The 20,925-nt window shown below is 49.4% G+C and overlaps 1 protein-coding gene across 1 annotated transcript in view; it reads right to left on the reverse strand.

The window, feature by feature from the left end:
- Nucleotides 1-19,313: 19,313 nt before the first annotated feature.
- The window catches only part of LOC119452699 (uncharacterized), a 40,258-nt gene continuing 38,646 nt past the window's right edge, over nt 19,314-20,925 (reverse strand). Inside the window, 1 exon segment of the mRNA XM_049667122.1 lies at nt 19,314-19,403. Coding sequence (XP_049523079.1) covers nt 19,314-19,403 — 90 coding nt within the window.

A 20,925-nucleotide genomic window follows, 5' to 3' on the forward strand; every position in this document is an offset into this window, starting at 1 on the left:
TTTATAGCTCCCCATCCCGAATTTAGTAGAGCATAGTCCCGTACACTCAGGATGCTTCAGACGGGTTCGTACCCATCGAGAGGCTTCCAGAGTAGACTCCACACAGAGAATTCTGTACTTTAGCCCACATGCTCTGGTGCATGCGAAATATTCAGGACCCTGTATGTTGTGCTGGAGCGCGTCTTCTTGGTCACTGCAGTTCGGTGTCATTTGCCCAACATTGTGCTTCTCGATCGAGTAGCCGTAGTTCTGAAAGCCCACCGCCACTGCAACTCGACACGATATACGAAGTAACACGATTGCTGTTTCCGTGGGTTGTATGCACGCGGTGTATAAGAGGCGCGGTTCTTTGGCGGCGATCCGCTCTATCCCAGAAACCGCAGCCTTTTAGAAATGTGTGCACAGTTCATGGCAAAACTGTCAGCTGTAGCGATTGCACTTACGGGCAAATTGCAGTGCAAAGTGCGAGTTCGCCGTAACAGTGAGGTTTATTAACCGACGAATGCAAATGATCAATCAAGCGTATCGAGCTGCCTTTCCGTCACGTCGCTTGCAGCTGTCGCTCATACATACGTGGTTTCACCAGCAATGCAACTGGCCGGAGCATCCGCGATCTCTTTCGCGTCGCTTGTCGACGTCGCGAGTAAATCGTGCTACCTCCTAGTCAACTATTAGACATTGTCGTTATCGGCCACAGGGCACTTACATATCGTCCACCAGTTCAGAAGTCATACAGTTTCTCACTGCCTGCCGTGTTTTTTAGGAGGAAATTCCCAGATGCATTAGTAATTCGTTTAATTAGAAATGCTAGAGTCATCGAGTCGCAACAATTAGGTGATTTTCTCGAATACAGTGATACTGCATTCGAGAAAATGCAGTGTGTGCTTTCCAGAAATCAATAGCTTAATTTAAACACTGAATCTTACCTTGGTATTATAGCCACCCTGATTACTAGAGCAAAAGCTGCCAAACGCATATATATGTATTATCGCGAGCGACGGAGATCAACCACAGATGCCGAGCAGATAACCAGGTGGAAGCAAAGGTGAAAGAGGAGAACGACGTTAGTCAAGCTGCCTCGGCACCACTCTGGAAACGCGCTCCTCATTGTCATCAACCAGGTTAATCTGGTTCTGCATTAAAGACCTCGTGTGAAACAATTGGTGGAGCTGTGCTGTGTACTTCCCACGACTTACGACGGAGCCATAAGCACAAGAACTACGCAGAAGCCCTCGCCGGACTTTCTCCGTCGCAGTCAATCATGACCACAGAGCAAAATGCCCTCACCAGCAGTGCCTTGGTGAGCCCAGTCCCTATTCAGCTCTACCGAGAGCCACGCACATTCTCGGAAAAGGCAGAGGAAGGTAAGGATGAGTGGCTAATTCATTGGGAAAGGCTAAGCCAATACAATAACTGGAACGCTGCCAGCCAGCTTAGGAACGCTGTTTTCTTCTTGGCCGACACGGCGTTGGTATGGTACGACAACCCCACGGACAAGCTAACTTCGTGGACACGTTTTGTTGAGGAGATAAAAAAGTGTTTCGGTGACTCGGACGCAAAGAAGAAACGTGCGGAATTCACATTAGCCCAGAGAGCTCAGGTCCCCGGCGAGACTTGCACTACCTATATAGAAGAAATTTTGAAGCTGTGCCGGACCGTCAACCCTCATATGACAGAGGAAGAAAAGTGGGGCACGTCTCAAAAGGAATAGCGGAAGACGCGTACAACCTCCTCATTGGTAAAGAGAACTTGAACACCGTATCAGAAATGATACGGCACAGCCGCACGTTCGAGGCGCTGAAGACTCGCCGCATTACACCGAAGTTTGGACAGATGGCCAACGTAACAACAGTTGCAAGTGTTCACACGAATCATCCGCACCCACGCCTTTCATCCTCCATCCACCAGGTAGTCCGCGAGGAGCTCCAGCGGCATGACGAGAGGCACGTTATGCGGCGCCACGTTGCAGTTCCTCCGTTTTCCGAGGCACTCTTTGGGAACCCCCTTCGGCTACTTGGAAGTACTCGGAGAACGTCACGGATCTTAACGGCTCCAGAGACGAACCGCGTTACTATACGGCCGAGCCACCACGCAATCATTCGCCCCTCAACGTTTTGACCAACGCCCATGCAACTTTCGTCCACGAAGACTTACCGCTACCTACGACTTTCAAGGGGAAGAGCCCCGTTACCCTCAACCGATATCTTTGGCAGAATACTTCAATCCGCACCCTGAAGTTCGACGTACCGTCAGCGCCAACTATGCGGTCTAGCGGTCGTACACTGCGCACTCAGTGGCCAGGAGACTCCACTTCAGAGAGCCACTTCCGAGAGGACCGACGCACCGCCCAGGAGACCTACTTTGGAGAAGAAATAACCCAGAACCGCTACCGCTCCCCTGCCTCCGACCGTACTGTGACGCCACCACCACCCTTCCAAGCCTCCCGATCACCATACCCTCAGCCACAATTCACGCCACCATCGCTTCGGCGCCGTTTCGTGTCGCCCCGGAAACTAGCCAGCGCGGCCAATGAAGGTGAGGTCGCTGGAAAATGTGCGCTGCCGACTGAACTGCCTCCAACTATTTTCATGCTTAAGAATAAGGTTCATGTACTGATTGAAGGGGTCTTTACAATGGCTTTAGTCGACACGGGCGCAACTGTCTCGGTCATTAGTACGGGGTTTAAAGGCCTTCTGGGACGCAAGGTTATGTTTCGTTGGGACCAGTGCACAAGTTTCCGTGGAGTCAGTGGTGAATAATTATACCCGGTTGGTGTGTGCAATGCGGATGTGTCTTTGGGTGGAAGCGTTTTTAATGCCGAGTTTACTGTTCTTCCTCGCTCCTCGCATGACGTGATCTGGGGATTTACTTTTTGTATTTGTGTGGTGCCAATGTTGACTGCCGGACGGCAGAACTCAGTGTCGGTACCAGCGTTTCGCCCGTGCTCTTTGAAGGCGCAGCTTGCCCGGAGAGTGTGTTTTGCGTGTCTGATGATACAGTTGTGCCCGCCTTATCCGCGATGCGTGTTTCCGTCGCCTGTTCATCTCGGACTCGTAACTGCTTTTAGTGAATGCTGATGATGGAGCGAAGCTCCTTGGACGATTACGGCTGCTGCTCGAGCCTTCGCTTCGGGGTTATGCTGCCGTTGCCGGCGTGCTGCTGCTTCTCGTGCTCGTAGCTTGGGGTTAGCTTCGCGGCGTTGCCGATGGGTTGCCGTGTCTCGTTCTCGAAGTGTAGGATCAGAGTCACGACGTTTGCGCTTACGTTCACGCTCCTCCATGCTACAGTGCCAAGTGTAGCGTTAGCGGCGCGGCGTTGGCGCTACAGCTGCGCGCGGTCGGTATGCGCGCTGCGCTTGCTCTGCGAACGGTTCTGCGCATGACGTCGTGTGCTTGCTCGTAGAGGGGTGTCGGAGCGTCGGTATGCGCGCTGCGTGCGCGACGTGGAGCTACGACGACGACGGCGACAATGGACATCGTAAGAGTCTAAGGAGCTTTGCTCCTAAAAACGTTTTGGTTCCGCACTGTGTGGTCTCACTAACCAATGGATGAGCAGGGCTGTGGGCACTAAACTGTTCCACTGAAGCGGTAGTGCTACCTCAAGGCCTAAAGCTTGCCACGTTTCAGGGAGAGTCGCCCATAGCGGTGGCAGTACTTACAGAGCGACCCGATGGAGGAGTAACCAGTGTCTTGAGCCTCAGGAGCACGAAGAAACCTTCCATGACCGATAGATAAATCACTCAGTGATCATGAACATTGAGTGTCGGTGGCCCTGCTTACGAAACACTACTCGGTATTCGACTTTGCGCAGCACAACGGCCCGCCATCGATTCTTGCGTCCAGAACTCGTCACCGCATCAACACAGGCGCCGCCCTGCCAATCCGACAAAAGCCATGTCGTGTGTACCCGGCAGAACACGATTTAATCAGCGATCAAGTCCAAGAAATTCTATGCAAAGGCGTCATTCGAGAATCGTGTAGTCCTTGAGCAACCCCCGTGATAGTGGTGAAGAAGAATGACGGTACGTGGCGGTTCTGCGTTAATAATCATCGCCTAAACGCTTTACTAAGAAATATGTATATACGCTCCCACGAATTGACGCCATCGACTGCCTCTTTGCGGCATCTTACTTTTCCTCTGTTGATTTCGGTGAGGTTACTGGCAAATGCCTATGCACAAGGACGACAGAGAAAAGACAGAACATGTAAGGCCCAACGGACTATTTTAGTTTAACGTGATGCCTTTCGGTTTGTGTAACGCGCCCGCAGCGTTCGAAAGGTTCATGGACACGATAATACGCTGCTTGAAATGAGAAGTTTGAATGTGCTACTTAGACGACCTTGTGATCTTCGGGCAAACGTTTAGTGAGCACAACAAACGTTTGGGCTTGGTATTGAACTGCTCTGAGAGCGTGCATTGAGCTCAATTAAGAAATGCGGTTTTGGGGAACTACAAACTATTGTACTAGGACATCTTGTCGCTATATAAGGCATCCGACTAGATCCACAAAAAACTGTGGCCGTGGAAGCATTTAGGATACCTGACTCTGTCAATAGTTAAGAAGTTTCTTGGGCTTGTGCTCCTACTTTCGCTGATTCATTCGAAGGCTTCCTGACATGGCTCATCCCCTTACACGCTTCTCCAAAAAGACGTCCCGTTTGAGTGGACTGCAGATTGCAACTCATCGTTTCGCTAGCTGAAGTTCCTGGTGAAGTCCCAGCCAATTCTTTGCCCCCTCGATCCTTCATCACCAACTGAGATTCACACCGATGCCAGTGGCGAAGGCATCGGTGCTGTGCTAGTTCAGCGTATCGCCGACAGCGAGCCCGTGATCTCGCATGCTAGCCGGTCCTTGAGCCGCTGCACAGCTAGAATTTGTAAATTGCAATATGGGACATAAGGTAATTAGTTAAAAACTGAATTAGTAAATTTTTCTTAGTGGATTATGCATTTCAATTCTTTTTGCAAGTAATGTCCACCTCTTCGAGTAGACCAGCTCATGAACTAGAACTCGGCTATCTGCCACAGGCAAATTTTAAACATTTTTGAAAGCATTCGCTGAAACACCCTGTATATTCACCCATTGTCCTCCAATTATGTATCCGACCACCCACCGAGTACACCCACCTTTCACCCCACACGCAGACCCCCCATTTGTACAGGTCACCCAGTATGCATTCAATCATCCACCCAGTACACCCACCATTGTGACATGCCACTCAGTATGTTTCCCAGCATCTACCCAGCACCTTCTACTGCTCCCACGATCCACCCAGCATACCCACGTTGAAACCCATTATTTCCCACACAGATTCCAGTATGCCCAGCTTAGTTCCCAGCATACCCTGCATACAATTCCTGATGTGCAATGCAGGGATTTTAAATAGGGTAGCATCTGTCGGGATGATACCATTTATCTCCCTAGAGCCTGCAAGGCTCTAAGGAGATAAATGACTGCAAACTCCAAGGAGTTTGACTGCAAGGCTCTGCAAGCCTTGCAGTCAAACTGCAAGGCTTGCAGAGCCTTGCTCAAGTATGCAGAGCTTGCATACAGCCTTGCTCAAGTATGCAAGGCTATGCAAGCCTTGCTCAAGTATGCAAGGCTTGCAGAGCCTTGCGCAAGTATGACTGCAAGGCTCTAAGGTACTGCAAACTCCAAGGAGTTTGGAGTTTGCAGTACCTTAGGAGTACCTTAGGTACTGCAAACGTCTGGGCGTGGGAAGATCGTATGACCAGGTTCCACGACATCACGACACACTACCAGTTACAGAGACGCGTATACCCATTCCCTTACGCTAGGTTAGACAGGACGCAAACAGTACACTACAGACAATTACAAACGGATTCTTACAGAATCCCCAGACTCATGCACGCCATGTATCCAGACATGTACACTACAAACAGATGCACGTCGTGTGGCGAGGTTTCCACGCTTAATCACATGTTATGGGAGTGTCAGGATTTACCAAACAATTCGGGCAATGCCGAGCCCCCCGTCTCTTCCACCGGCAGCCTCCGCTCGCGCTGGAAGACCGCACTGCTCAGCTAGAACCTGACAGCACAACTCTGGGCCGTCCAGCGAGCCGAGGAAGCCGCTTCGAGACAAGGTCTCAGAACCGCGTCCGCGGCGGGTGCCCAGACCCACTAAAAAGACGCCGCACTCAAATCTGATTGATTTGAAAATAAAATTTACGTTCTTCTTCTTCAGGTGTAAATAACATTAACTCTGATAATGTTCCGATTATACTGCCACAGTCATAGAGAATTATACTTCGTCCTCTTATCTGCCCGTTTCTTTTTTTCTCGTTCACGAAGTCCGCCTTCCTCCTTTTATGATCGGTACACAGCCCCCCCCCCCCCCCCCCCCCCTTTTGATCGTCAGCCGTCCTGGGTTGATAAGGCACCACGTTGCCGATTGATGCCATGTCAGTCGCGTTTTGTCGTCCACTTTACCAAATTGTTTTCAAGACTCCTTGTTCCCTGGCTGTCTTCAGCACGATATAAGGACCCGTGAAAGGAGCTTTTCAGCCTTGCAAACCTTTTTGAACCAGAATAAAATCTCCTACTTTGATGTCAGGTACCTTTGTGGAATGAGCACGATCGTAGTTACGCTTCATGGCGACCTTATGTTTCTCGTTCTCATCTATCGATTTCTTGCGTTCTTGGATGGTTAGCGCGTTTGTAAGACTAAGGAGGTGATCAGCTGGAAGCCACTTCGATTTCCCATGGTAAGCAAAATATGGGCTGCATCCCAAAGCGGTTGTATGAGAGTTGTTATGGCGATTACCAGCCGCTTCAAGAGCACACTTGCAACTACCTTGGAATTCCGGATAGATTGTGATAAACAGCTTGATATCTCTTATCGCTCTTTCGGCCAACCCGTTGTCTTCAGGATGATATTGTGCAGCAAAATGAAGTCCTACGTTTCGTTGTTCACTGCCAATGTCGCTCACGGCCACTTAATTTCCAAATTATCTGCTCTCAAATTAGACTGTTTAACGCTAGCTTGAATTCGTAACTTATTAACTAATCGTCAGCAATTTACAGTTGTTACCAATTTTACATCACCACTTACTTACGTACCTTTCGGTGTACCGCAGGGCAGTAAATTAGGATTATAGTTTTTTTTTCTAATATACATCAACAACCTGCCCAATAACATCTGTTCCTGCACACGAGTTTTTGCCGATGATTGTATAATACACCCACCAATTACCAGCTTTGAGGGCCACCTTATTCTTCAAGGTGACCTTCAACGCATTAGCGACTGGTTCAACGCCCGGCAAATGACACTCAACTCATCTAAGTGCAAGTGCAATGACTTTCACACGCAAACATTCTAACTGAGGTTTTTCTTTTTATTGCGATAGCAATTATATAGACACTCCAAGCGTATTTCTGCCGTCATCATCGCCGTCACCGTGAGGTTCCGTAAAATTTACAAGGGCGAAGAAATCGTCGCCGCGCGCTGTACGCTGCTCGTGCGAGTGAATGCATGCGAAGGTGAGCCGGTAATGAGCCGGTGCGGGGAAAGGACCCAATATTTTTTTATATATTTTTTTACGTGTACTCCGAGACATGTGGACTCAGTAGAAGTGCCTACCGAAGTGAAGAAGACGAGCTGAGGGCAGGTGGCACGGGAGCTGGAAGAAAAAAGAACAAAAAACGACGAAAAAGAAGTGCTACGTGGCGAACGTGCGGAGGAGCTCGAGCGGCGAAGCCACGGTGGCAGCAGATCGGGTGCGACGCTCGGGAAGAAGAGCTCGGGCCGTGGTTCCTGCTGCGTCCGAGTGACCAAGGCGTGCCTACCCGGGCCAGATGCGGAGGCCTGTTCCGGGACCAAGGACGAGGCCTGCTGAGCGGCTCCTGCCAGGGCGCAGTTGCTGAGGGCTGTTCTTGGTCGAGGCCTACCGAGGTGCTGTCCGCGTGGGCCAACCCTGGGTTGCGGTCCTCGTGAGTTGCGGACGGACAACGCAGTGGTGTCCTCAACTTAGCCAGGCGCCGCACACGGTAGCGCAACCGTGTGCCGGCGGCGGTTCCAGCAGCAGCAACCGTGCCACCTTTGCCTCGGCTCGCCTCGGCGACCGTACCACGGCAACGACAAGCGAGTCGATCGTCACGACCGAAACCGTGAGATGGTTTTTTCGGAACTCTTGACGCGCCGAACGGTGGTGTAGGACTGAGCGTCACGTACATCGGTGTGCGCGTGAAAATCCGCTGTGACATTGTTTTGTTTTCTTTTCATTTCCTTTCCTTGCCCATCGTGTGTTTGAAAGAAAAACATTTTTTTGCCTACTAGCGTTTCTTGTGCGTTTTTCTCGTCTCAAGACACACAAACAAGTGACGAACGTCCATAATCATCACAATTTCTGGCGTCCGCGACAGGACGAAGCTCTCATTCTATCTTAGAGCCTCACGTTGTTTGTGTGCAGTAGACGAGAATGGACGAGAAGAGAACGCTAGTGGAGCTAGGGAAGGAGATGGGGCTAAGTGGAGAGGCGTTAGTGGCATGGGTAAGCACTGAGCAGAAGGAAATGAGGGACCAAAGAGCGAAAGAACAAGAAGAGGCGCGCATAGCAGCACAGGCAGATCATGAGCGGGAGCTAGCTCGTATGGAGGCTGAACGAGCCCTTCTTGAGGAGCGACGTCGAGCTGCAGAGGCGCAGCGTCCGAATACGAGTTCGGTAGGCGACGGCACAGGTGGTGGTCCGAGTTTTCGCAGCCCGCACAAGATGATTCCGCCGTATAATGAGGGTAGAGATGAATTGGATGCCTACATACAGAGATTTGAGAGGGTGGCCACAAGCCAAGGCTGGCCAACAGACAAGTGGGCCTTGTCGCTAAGTTTGTGTCTCACGGGAGAAGCATTAACGGTGGTAGGACGCATGTCTGCTGAAGACTCTACGGACTACGCAAAGCTGAAACAGACGCTGTTACAGCGGTTCCGTTACACAGAAGAGGGATACCGCGTGAAGTTTCGGGATACCCGGCCCGAAAATGCTGAGACAGGACGACAGTTCGCAGGGCGCCTCTTGGGATACTTCGACCATTGGCAAGAGCTAGCGAAGACGTCGAAGACTTATGAAGCTCTACGAGACAAGATGGTGTCGGAACAGTTTATAAGACGGTGCGACGAGAAGTTGGCTATCTTTCTGAAGAAAAGAGGATGTCGTAATCTGGACATGCTGGCAACGACGGCAGACCAGTACTTGGAAGCCCAGGGAATCGTGAATCTCGCTAAGCGTAAAGAAGAAAAAGGGAAGTCTATGGTCACTGGTAAAGTGGGCACTACAAACGAAAGCAAAGGAAAACTGCTTTGCTTTCTGTGCAACAGGCAGGGCCACAGAGCTGCGGATTGCTGGACAAAATGCCGAGCACCGAAGTCGCCACAGTGCTGGACGTGCAAGAAGACAGGACACAGATCTGATAGTTGCCCCTCTGACTCTGGAAAACGAGGGGAAGCATCATGCTCTCTCTTAGGATCCGAGAAAGCGCAGCATGAAGAGTTAGTGGAACCGGGACATGATAAGAAAAGGGTAACCCAGAGTCATGGCATTTGTGACTGTACACAAAGCAATGCGACTTGTGATGGCGGATCGAAGCAAATGCCGACAGCAAAGGGCTACCTGGAAGGAAAATTAGTCACCATATTACGGGATACCGGATGCAATACAGTTGTGGTGAAACGGTCGTTGGTTCCCGACTCCAAGCTAACTGGTAGCATCCGCACTATCCGCTTATTGGATCAGTCTACGAAGAGTTTACCAGAAGCAGAAGTGTGTATTGATTCTCCGTTTTTCAAGGGACAAGTTCTTGCTGTTTGCATGGAGAACCCTTTATATGAAGTTGTGCTAGGCAACGTTACCGGAGTACTTTCAGATACACCCCATATCCCGAAGCCGGAAGAGCGACCTCGGTCCGCACTGGTCCGCACGGATCAGGTTACCCATCAGGACACAAGTGAACGCATAATTTCCCCGAATAGAGGACGGAAAGAGAATGTGTCAGCAGCTGTAGGAAAGGAAGACAAGCAACAAAGAGAACTGTCAGTTCCATGGATTAACCCATTGGACATCAGCCCGAAAGAGCTGCGGAAATTACAGAGCACCGATCCCACGCTAGAAACTTGTTTCGCAGCGTTGGGGAAGAAAACCACATCCAAGAAATCAGCAGTCATAGAGTTTGTGCTGATACGTGATGTTCTCTTCCGGCGATACCACACTGTAGAACGGCGAGACTTGGAGCAACTTGTGGTCCCCAAGGATCTCCGGAACACAGTGATGAAAATGGCCCATGAAGGTCTTCTGTCTGGTCATCAGGGGCAAAGAAGGACTACAGACCGTGTCCTTGAAGAATTTTATTGGCCTGGTGTACAGGCGGATGTCACACGTTTTGTAAAGTCGTGTGACATATGTCAAAGGACAGTACCAAAACACCTCGTTGGTCGAATCCCTTTGGGGAATATGCCCATCATCGACACACCATTTCAACGGGTCGCCGTCGACATTATTGGCCCCCTGTCCCCAACTTCAGCTAAGGGAAACAGATACGTGCTAACGATGGTGGACTTTGCTACGCGTTATCCGGACGCGGTAGCACTGCCGAGCATTGAGACCGAGCGGATAGCAGAAGCACTGTTAGAAATGTTTTCCCGGGTTGGAGTCCCACGAGAAATAGTGAGCGACCGTGGAAAGTCGTTCACATCCAACCTTATGCAAGAACTCGGGCGACTACTGTCATTTCGTCAACTTCCTAAGACTCCCTATCATCCCATGGCAACCGGACTGGTGGAAAGGTTCAATAGAACTCTCAAACAAATGGTCCGCCGCATGTGCCAAGAATGCCCTAAACAATGGGATAGATACCTGGCTCCCTTGCTTTTCGCATACCGTGAAGTTCCCCAAGCAAGCCTTGGATTCTCGCCATTCGACCTACTTTACGGTCGATTCGTCCGGGGACCGATGTCCATTCTGAAAGAACTGTGGACAGGCAATAACGTTGATGCGGAAACGAAGACAACTTATGGATACGTTGTAGAGCTCCAGGAGCGCCTGCAAAACACCTGCAAGGTAGCCCATGAAGAACTACAGAAGGCCAAAGTCATACAAAAGAAGTATTACGAAAAAAAAACGAGAGTTCGACGGCTACAGCCAGGTGACAAGGTATTGCTGCTCCTACCATCAGATAGGAACAAGCTGATTCTGACATGGAAGGGGCCTTTCACAGTCGTCGAAAAACGTAATGAATATGACTATTTGGTAGACCTCGGAGGTCGAATGAGCCTACTTCATATCAACCTCCTAAAGAAATACGAGGAAAGGGAGTCCACGGCTGACGTCCTGCAACACGCCGCAGTTACTGTGCAGACGGACAACACAGAAGAGCAAGAAATGCCTTTTGTTGCACTACGCCAACGGGAAACATACAAGAATGTGTTATTAGCAACTGACTTGAGTAACGAGCAGACAGTCCAGATTGATGATCTCCTGAAAGAGTTTCAAGATGTGTTTTCAGATGTGCCGGGCAAGACAAACATTGTCGAGTGCAAGTTGCGCCTCACAACAGAAACGCCGGTAAATGTACGTCCGTACCCTATACCATTTGCCATCCAAGAAGCTGTAGAACAGGAAGTCCAGGACATGCTAAAGCAAGGTATAATTGAGCCCTCCGACTCTCCTTATCAGGCACCTATCGTCGTGGTGAAGAAAAAAGACGGGAGCATGCGGCTTTGCATTGACTTCAGACAGCTGAATCGAGTTGTGGTTACGGACAACGAACCCATACCTCGGGTGGACATGATGTTTGCCAAACTGGGTCAAAGCCAATACTTTTCGAAGTTCGATTTCACAAAAGGGTATTGGCAGGTGCCTATGCACGAAGCATCGAAGCCCCTCACTGCGTTTCAAGCTTCTTCTGGGCTGTACCAATTCAGATTTATGCCTTTCGGCATCAAGACCGCACCTGCGGTGTTCACTCGACTCATGAGACGAGTGGTAGAAGGAATACCGAACATATATCACTATTTTGACGATGTGCTAATAGCCACACAAACCTGGGACGAGCACATTACCACTCTCACCAAGTTCCTGAAACGTGTTCGTGCAGCTCATTTGACCATAAAGCCCTCAAAAAGTGAGGTTGCCTTTGCTTCGGTAAAGTTCTTAGGACATATCGTCGGGAACAATCTTCTCCGGCCACAGATTGAGACATTAGAGAAGATTCAGGCTGCAAAGCGACCGCAGACGAAGAAAGAAGTTCGCTCCTTTCTTGGCTTAATGGGTTATTACAGAGATTTCATCCCAAACTATTCTGCTGTGGCAGCACCTCTAACAGAACTCACCAAGAAGCGAGGTCCGAATAAGGTCATCTGGGAAGAATGCCATCAACAAGCTTTTGAAACGTTGCGACGCCTGCTATCGTCTAGTCCGGTTTTACGATCACCGGAGTTACAAGAGCCCTTCATATTGCGCACGGACGCATCTTTGACCAGTGTTGGCGCCGTCTTACTGCAGCGTCACGACGGGGTGCTACATCCAGTAGCCTATGCCAGCCGTAAACTCCTCGCACGAGAAACCCGCTACTCAACCATCGAGAGAGAAGCCCTGGCACTTGTGTGGGCTATTCAAAAGTTTCATGTGTACCTCTTCGGCAAACGTTTCGTGCTGCAAACGGACCACCAGCCTCTCGCTTACATAAACTCTGCCAAACATATGAATAGCCGAGTGCTCCGCTGGAGTCTCTTGCTAACGGAATACGACTTCGTGGTTGAATACATTAAGGGCGCCGAAAACATAGGTGCCGACTACCTCAGCCGCGTTTGACTTCTGGACGTCTCATCCTTTTCGGTTCATCATTTATAAATGAACTCACTTGTGTATTTTTTTTTCTAAAAGTTGTTTTTTTAACAACTTTCTTGAGCGGGGGGATATTGTGGGGAAAGGACACAATATTTTTTTATATATTTTTTTACGTGTACTCCGAGACATGTAGACTCAGTAGAAGTGCCTACCGAAGTGAAGAAGACGAGCTGAGGGCAGGTGGCACGGGAGCTGGAAGAAAAAAGAACAAAAAAACGACGAAAAAGAAGTGCTACGTGGCGAACGTGCGGAGGAGCTCGAGCGGCGAAGCCACGGTGGCAGCAGATCGGGTGCGACGCTCGGGAAGAAGAGCTCGGGCCGTGGTTCCTGCTGCGTCCGAGTGACCAAGGCGTGCCTACCCGGGCCAGATGCGGAGGCCTGTTCCGGGACCAAGGACGAGGCCTGCTGAGCGGCTCCTGCCAGGGCGCAGTTGCTGAGGGCTGTTCTTGGTCGAGGCCTACCGAGGTGCTGTCCGCGTGGGCCGACCCTGGGTTGCGGTCCTCGTGAGTTGCGGACGGACAACGCAGTGGTGTCCTCAACTTAGCCAGGCGCCGCACACGGTAGCGCAGCCGTGTGCCGGCGGCGGTTCCAGCAGCAGCAACCGTGCCACCTTTGCCTCGGCTCGCCTCGGCGACCGTACCGCGGCAACGACAAGCGAGTCGATCGTCACGACCGAAACCGTGAGATGTTTTTTCGGAACTCTTGACGCGCCGAACGCTGGTGTAGGACTGAGCGTCACGTACATCGGTGTGCGCGTGAAAATCCGCTGTGACATTGTTTTGTTTTCTTTTCATTTCCTTTCCTTGCCCATCGTGTGTTTGAAAGAAAAACATTTTTTTTGCCTACTAGCGTTTCTTGTGCGTTTTTCTCGTCTGAAGACACACAAACAAGTGACGAACGTCCATAATCATCACAGCCGGCAATCGCGGCTTAATGTAGCGCAGGCAAGGGAGGAAGGCAGGCCGGAAACGCGTGGATTTTCGCACGTGAGGCACCGGAGCGAGGTGACGGAGTGGGAGGGGGGGGGATGCATTCCGCTCCATCGACTGCTGCTCACAGAACGGCCGCGCGGGCACCGTATCTTGAAAGCGATCTGTGATGTGGGAGAAGCGGGCGTCCGCGCCGGCCTCATTGCCAACGTGATCTGCGATGGGAACGAAGTGCATGCGCCGAGTGCCGGTAGCCTCGTATGCGCTGTGCTTTCGATGTTCGCGTTGAAGCGACACGAGAGACAGCTCGAAGGTCAATTTGCCCGCTGCTGCTGGCGCGCTTTCTCACTTAGGCGTTTTCACACCGCGGTCATCGAGCGAGATGTGTTCAGGTTTACTTGTGCGCGCGTGACACCGTGATTGTCTGTTTAGTTAGTAAGCGAATGTTCACGACTTTACACAGCCCATTAAGCTACTATCCTTGCTTCGTATAGGTCTCTACTAATTTGCTATTGGAATCGATGCTTCGCCTTTCGGGCGAAACTACAACTTTGTTATATAAATGCACATCTATCATCTGAAGCTTCACTGTACAAAAATCTAAGCGTTAATCTCGCACCTAACCTTTCCTGGGCCTCTCATATAACAACCACATGTCCTACTGCTTCGAAAACACTACGGTTAATTCGTCGCGACGTACAAAATTTCCTGTCTTACATCCGGAAATTAGCCTTCCTTACTTTCGTCCATCCGCAGCTCAAGTTCGCATCCCCGATATGTTCTCCTCATCATGAGTACTTAATCTGAATGTTAGAAGCCATCCAAAACCGAGCTGGTCGATTTATTTCCCGCTCTGCTCCAACGGCAAATTCAAGGCCAAAAAGGTTCAACACTCCCGCAAATAGAAACATCTTCGCTAGCTGATGCAAAATAGCGCTCAGAACCGGAAACTTTTGGTGCGGGGATCTCTTGCCTTTGCTCACTAATGTGTATATATTTTTCATATACGCACTCCCCCGAGTTGTTCCTAAGATTCCACCAAAGAAACTTCGTATAGATGCGTTATATTTGTGGAAACGTTGACGCTCAATGCCTTGGAGATCAAACATTTTATGGAACGTTCTGGCAAAATGATGCTTGTTTCAGGGCTTGTGCATATGAACATGTGTTGAAAAATGACTGGCTTTAGTTCTACAGCTGCAAGGGAGGGGGATGGGGAGTAGGGGAAGGGGCCCAAAAATAATTTGTAAGATATAATTGGATCATAGGCAGCTAATCTATTACTTGGGAACTACCGCACAATGCACCATGTACGCCAACGTTTGCTATATTTTGTGGGAATTATGACGTCTTTACATGTACAAGGTTCTTTTTGTCGTTCTGTTGCACTGAATGCCGTAGGTTAATTTTTCTAAAAGTCACTCATTTGATCTTCATGTGTTTATTACAGTTTGAGTTCAATGGCGTTCCTTTAGGAGAAATGCCTCTCAAGTATATGTACCTGAACCCGATTTTCAGATTATTGGAAATTTTTGGCCTTGGAAACCGCACATCAGCAAGGGAGGTGCATTGGGTGTACAACAATATCATTAACTCGTTTGTACTATTCGAGATGCAGGCGATGTACGACGTACCCTTCGTAAGTTTACATCGGCGTGAAAGCCGTAATATTTATTTGTTTTGACAAGCATATAGTTGAAGTGTAAACGGCAGCTATTTCAGCCGCGGCGGCCACCTTCCGATAGGGACGAGATACAGAACCGCTCGTGTACCATTCACTAAGCGCACGTTGATGAACCCCAAGTGGTCAAATTTAATCCGGAGTACATCACTAAGGCGAACCTCAAAATGGTGCCGTCGTTTTGGCACGTAATACACCAGAATTTATTAATGCGATTAGCATTCTTTGGATACTGCACGCACGTTTTGGAGGCTAACTGTGTTATCGATTTCTCTAACCGTTTTCCCACAAACCTGGATTTCTCGGCATTTCATGGTTGAATAGGTAGAGCGCGTCGGGCTGCTGTGCTAACAGAGTTCGAAACCAACCGTCTTACCAGCTTGCCTCACTGGATATGTCACACTGTGTACCTATGTGCCACTCTTCAACGAACATCGTTGACGCCAACATGGGTTGTGACATGTGACCGCTCTTCAATTGACCTTTTTCATGCTGACGGAGCACTGTGTGTGTGCCACTCAGTTTGAGCTGCTCTTCAATAAAGCCGATCGATGCCAACTGCGGTCACAGGGTTTGAGCCAGTAGGTCTGTGCCGCTCTTCAGTAAACGTATTTCACGCCAACTTCGGTGACTTGGGGATTGCCACTGGGATTGTGGCGCTCTGTACTGACAAAAAAGGTCCTTTTAATTTCTTCGATTCCCGCCGGAATGGAAACCGCACTGAGCCCGGACTTTACGGCAGCACCGACAGAGGGCACAGCCTGTACAGTGGGAGCAGCGTACCTCCATAGCAGCACCGTCGGGCAGGGGGGAGGCACACGTTGACCCACTAGACTACTGCACGGGCTCGGGCTTACCCGAAAGCCCGGGCCCGGCCCTGCCCATGAGCCTGGCCAGGTAGGGCAGTTTTTTCATGGGCTCGGGCCGAGCTCGGGTATGGCATGTGCTTTTTTTAACCGGGCCGCCCGGGGCATGTAACGTGCAGCGAGTTATCCTCGCGTGTCTCGACTCTGAAAAACCTGTCGCCGTGATGCAGCTGGAAGCTAGCAGTGCTACTCATGTGTACTTGCCTTTTCTCTTTCCGTCGTATTTTGCGCTGTTCAAACATAATGCAAAAGTCCAGAAAAACCGAAGTCGCCTCAAACCAAAGGATGCCATTGTATTCCTTACCTAAACCAATGTAATTAATGCTTTCAGCGCGGTGCAAGCGCGTTCGCGACTTGCTGATTCTTCATAGGCGAATCGGTAAAACGATGACTGGTAAGATAAGATAATTCGTCACGCGGCTGAAATATGGCACTGCGTCCATCCATGATTGCACGCATGTTCTCAACCGGCCGTTTAGCAGCAGCGCATTACGCTGCACCATGGAGGAACGAGAAGCTTTCTATCTCCATTTACACCATCCATGCGCTGCGCTCGCGACCGGTCGTGGCCGCGCCACAGAACACCCATACAAACATCTGCGCTTCGGCTGGAGTGTATAGAATACGGCTGAGTGGGACTAGCGGCTGGGGCGGCGCATGCTTTGCAGTGAGGCGCCCGACGTGGAACAATACTGCGGCGGAGCTGCGATCGAAGTGGATTGGGCCACATTAAGTTCGCGCCGTTGGAAACTGCTGGCGATACTGCTCGGCAGGGTCATTCGTACTACTTTGCGCGCTGGTATTAGCATTCAGACCGGTGAAATGATGTTCATAATTGCATATGACATGTATTTATGCCTTAAGAATAATTTCCTTTCATTCTCTTCTTTACTTTATTTTTTTTAATGCCACATGGTGACCTTTTTTGGTCTCAGGCCGGGTTCGGGCTGGTTTCGAGCCGGGCTTGGGCCGGACTCAGGCCTAAGGTAAGAGGCTGGCGGGTCGGGCCGCGCTGGTAACGTAGATAATTTTCAGTGAGGCCCGGGCCCGGACAGGGCCCGGGTCTCACCATAAAATTTTTTTATGGTGAGACCCGCCGGGCAGCCCAACGTAAAAACGGGCCCGGGCCGGGCCCGGGCTGGAAAAATCGGCACGTGACCCGCTCTTCGTCGCCTTTCGAAAGCACTGGCACCATATTGGTTCTTTCTAGCGTGGTGGTGTTCATCGGATATCTTCCTCAGCATGTTTTTCGCTAGCTTTGTGTGTGTGCGTGCGTGCGTAGATGGCTGTCTGTCTGCCTGCATGTTCGTGCAAGTGTTTGTGTTTCTGCGTTATGTGCGTATGTTTGTGCAACCATGTTCGCGTTTGTGTGCTCGCGCGCGTTTGCTTGTGTGTGCGCATTTGTGTGAATGTCAGTGTAGGCGTGTATGTGTGAACACCTGTGGGCGTGCGTTTGAGTTTGTGTGCGTGGATACATGTTCTGCACGGTCGATAGAATTTTACTTTTACGTGCAACAAACGTCTTCAAGATTGGCACAATGTATGCCGATAAAATATACTTCGCCGTTCAGGTGTCATTATATAGGATCTCCTGAATAATCATCCTTTGTTTATTGCCTAAATGTTTAAAGCTTTCTTGGCGATGTAATACAACACTTAACACTTCCTTTTACCAAATTACAACTTTCTTGAAATTTCTTGTATGTGTCTTGTACAACTTTCTTTAAATCAGGTATGTTTCTAGCCTCTTACCGCAGGCTGATCCCGGAGATAGTGCAGCCTAAAGATGAGGGCAAATCTGTGCTACTGTGGTAAAGCGTCGTGCTGCTGCCGTTGAGGAACCCTTGTAAAGTGGGTTTGAGTCTGCCTAGAATGGGTGAAATATGAACAGGAAATTCGGTTCGTCGAAATCGCCGATGGCGATTCCATTGCTGATATTTCATACTACGTCTCATTTTGGGTACCTCGATACCAAGTCCGGCTGCCATGGTGGGGACATGCTCTCCGCCGGTGCCATCTTGGTCCTCACCTCCGCCGTGCCTCTATAGAGCATGTATAAAAGTCGTCGTGATTTTGTCGTAAGCGTGCACATTCCACCGTGAAAATTGGGAGAAGTAACTTGGTAAAAGGAAGCGTTCGGTGTTGCAATATATTCTCAAAATAACTTCCGTTGAAAATGTTCTTTAGTTGAAATTTCGCCCATTCTAGGCAGCATCAAACCCACCTTACAAAGGTTCCTCAATGGGTTGCTGTAGTAAGAAAGTAGTATTCCAACTTGGAAGAAGCCAACTGAAGCCACGACGAAGAAGAGAATGCGCGAGCTCGTGACGAACGTGCATGGGAGCTCGAACGTGCAGTGCAGGCTCAGCTTCAGGCGGCCACGCATCACTACTTGCACATCACCGATGTACGACAGTTTGGCAGGGGTGGGATTGTTTGCCGATCGCCAGACCAGGCGTGCGTGTATGACCTACTTAAGTGCTCATCATTTGGATCATTGCAAGTAAGTGCCTTCATCCCTCCGCATCTTGCCTGTACCAAGGGAATAGTTCGTGGTGTGGACTCGAATTTAAGTCCGGCAGAGACCCTGGAAAAGCTCTCCGCGGCTGGGGCAATTTCTGTTTACCGGTGCAACAGACTAGTGGACAATGCACGTGTACCCACAGAATCAGTAATTGCCACGTTTGCGGGTACATCTTGCCCCACTGAGATAAAGGTCTGGCCTCTGATCTTCAGAGTGGATCCGCTTGCCTCGCGCCCATTACAATGCCGCAATTGTTGGCGCTTCGGACATAGCATAGGCGGTTGTAAATCTAGCCTTCGCTGCTGTACATGCGGGGAGAGCCATTCCGCTAGTGACTGCTCGGCTCAATCGGACACGTGCTGCCTTTGCGATGGAGCCCACAAGGCTGATTATTCTAACTGCCCTGCTAGAAATCAAGAAATTCAAATCCTGGAAGTTATGGACAAAAGGCGTTGCTCACGCCGAGATGCCATTGTGGCCGTAAAGGAAAGAGCTCATGGATATGCGAGTGTGACAGCACGACACCAGGCTGTCGTTGATGGAACCCTGTCAGAGGTAATCGCACAAGCGATTGAAAAGTCTATGGCTAAAATCATGGAGCGTATTGTAGAAAGCGTCACGGAATGTTTTAATGGCCTTGTATCCTCACAACTAGTGCAATTATTACCGACTGCTACTGCTCAACCAATGCACTCTGAAATGAATGCTACTACACCTCACGCTCAGGAAGATGAGGTTATTGCAACATCTCTCATAAAACAAGTTAGGCCTATTCCAGGTTCCTCAAGCAAAGACACTACTAGCTCAGTCAATTCTGATTCACAGGATACCTCAAACATGGAAATTGATGTGAGGGCTCAGAAAAGGAGGTTTTCTCCACTGGAGAATACCACTTTACGCTCAATTAGTAAATCTAAGAAAATCCTCTCTGAAGTCAACTCAAAATCTAATATTTTGGAGGAGGCAGTTGCCTCTGCGGTGCTCTCATCACCGGAAGGTAGATGAGGGTACTACAGTGGAACTGCAGATCAATATTCGCTGCTTCTACCGATTTAAACGTTCTGTCTTATCAACTTTGTCCAGATATAATTATACTGCAAGAAACTTGGTTATCTCCTGAAAAATTATTTTGTTTACGTGATTTTAGATCGTTTCGCCTAGATCGTCCGTCTAAAGGAGGGGGCTTATTAATTATGGTATCAAGCAAGTTTTGCCACAGGGCAAATATATCATTCCAGCTGATGTCTCCAGAATGTGAAATTTTAGCGGTAGAAATTACTCTCCCTGGCAGTAGGCCCTTCTCGTTGGCTAATGTATATTTTCCTTCGGGTGTTCAGGATACACGCCCACTAGACTTAGTTCTGGCAAAATGCGGTAAAGAAATTGTATTGGCTGGAGACTTCAACTCACATCATATATCCTGGGGAGTCAGATCAGACCAGTGTGGTAAGCGTCTGTGGGACTGGGCAACAAGTAATAATTTTCTATGTCAAAATTCGGGATCAGTTACATTTCTTCGCGGACAGTTTAGATCTGTGCTGGATCTTACATTTTCGGGTCCAGGTCTTTCCATATCAGCATGGGAAACAGTGAATGTTGGGACAAATAGTGATCACGTTCCAATTAAGTTTGAAGTCATAGGTTCGCAGTCCGCCGTGGAGGCTCGAATCCACTCATTTGTGGATTACAATAGATTTAAAAAATGTTTGCAAACCACTTTCAAATCAACAATTGAAAATCATGCATTGAACGCTGAGGATATTTGCTCAATCTTAGAGACTTCGCGCAAAAGATCAGAATTCCAGTTAAAAGCTAGCAAGAACAGTACTTCTACGCGTTGGTGGAATGACGACTGCTCGCGGGCTTACAAGCGACGGAAAGCTGCGTGGAAACAACTCATGCAGAACCAGTCTCCGAGAAACTGGAATAACTATAAATTTATGGCTGGAACGTTTAAAAGAACGGTATCTCAGGCAAAAGATGATTACAATGTTCGTCATTTTGAATTTCTTTCAAAGTCAAATAATAAGCGTGCACTGTTTCGGTTTTTAAGATCACAAAAATTTAT

This window comes from Dermacentor silvarum, chromosome 5 (assembly GCF_013339745.2).
Source record: "Dermacentor silvarum isolate Dsil-2018 chromosome 5, BIME_Dsil_1.4, whole genome shotgun sequence".
Taxonomy (NCBI): Eukaryota; Metazoa; Arthropoda; class Arachnida; order Ixodida; family Ixodidae; genus Dermacentor; species Dermacentor silvarum.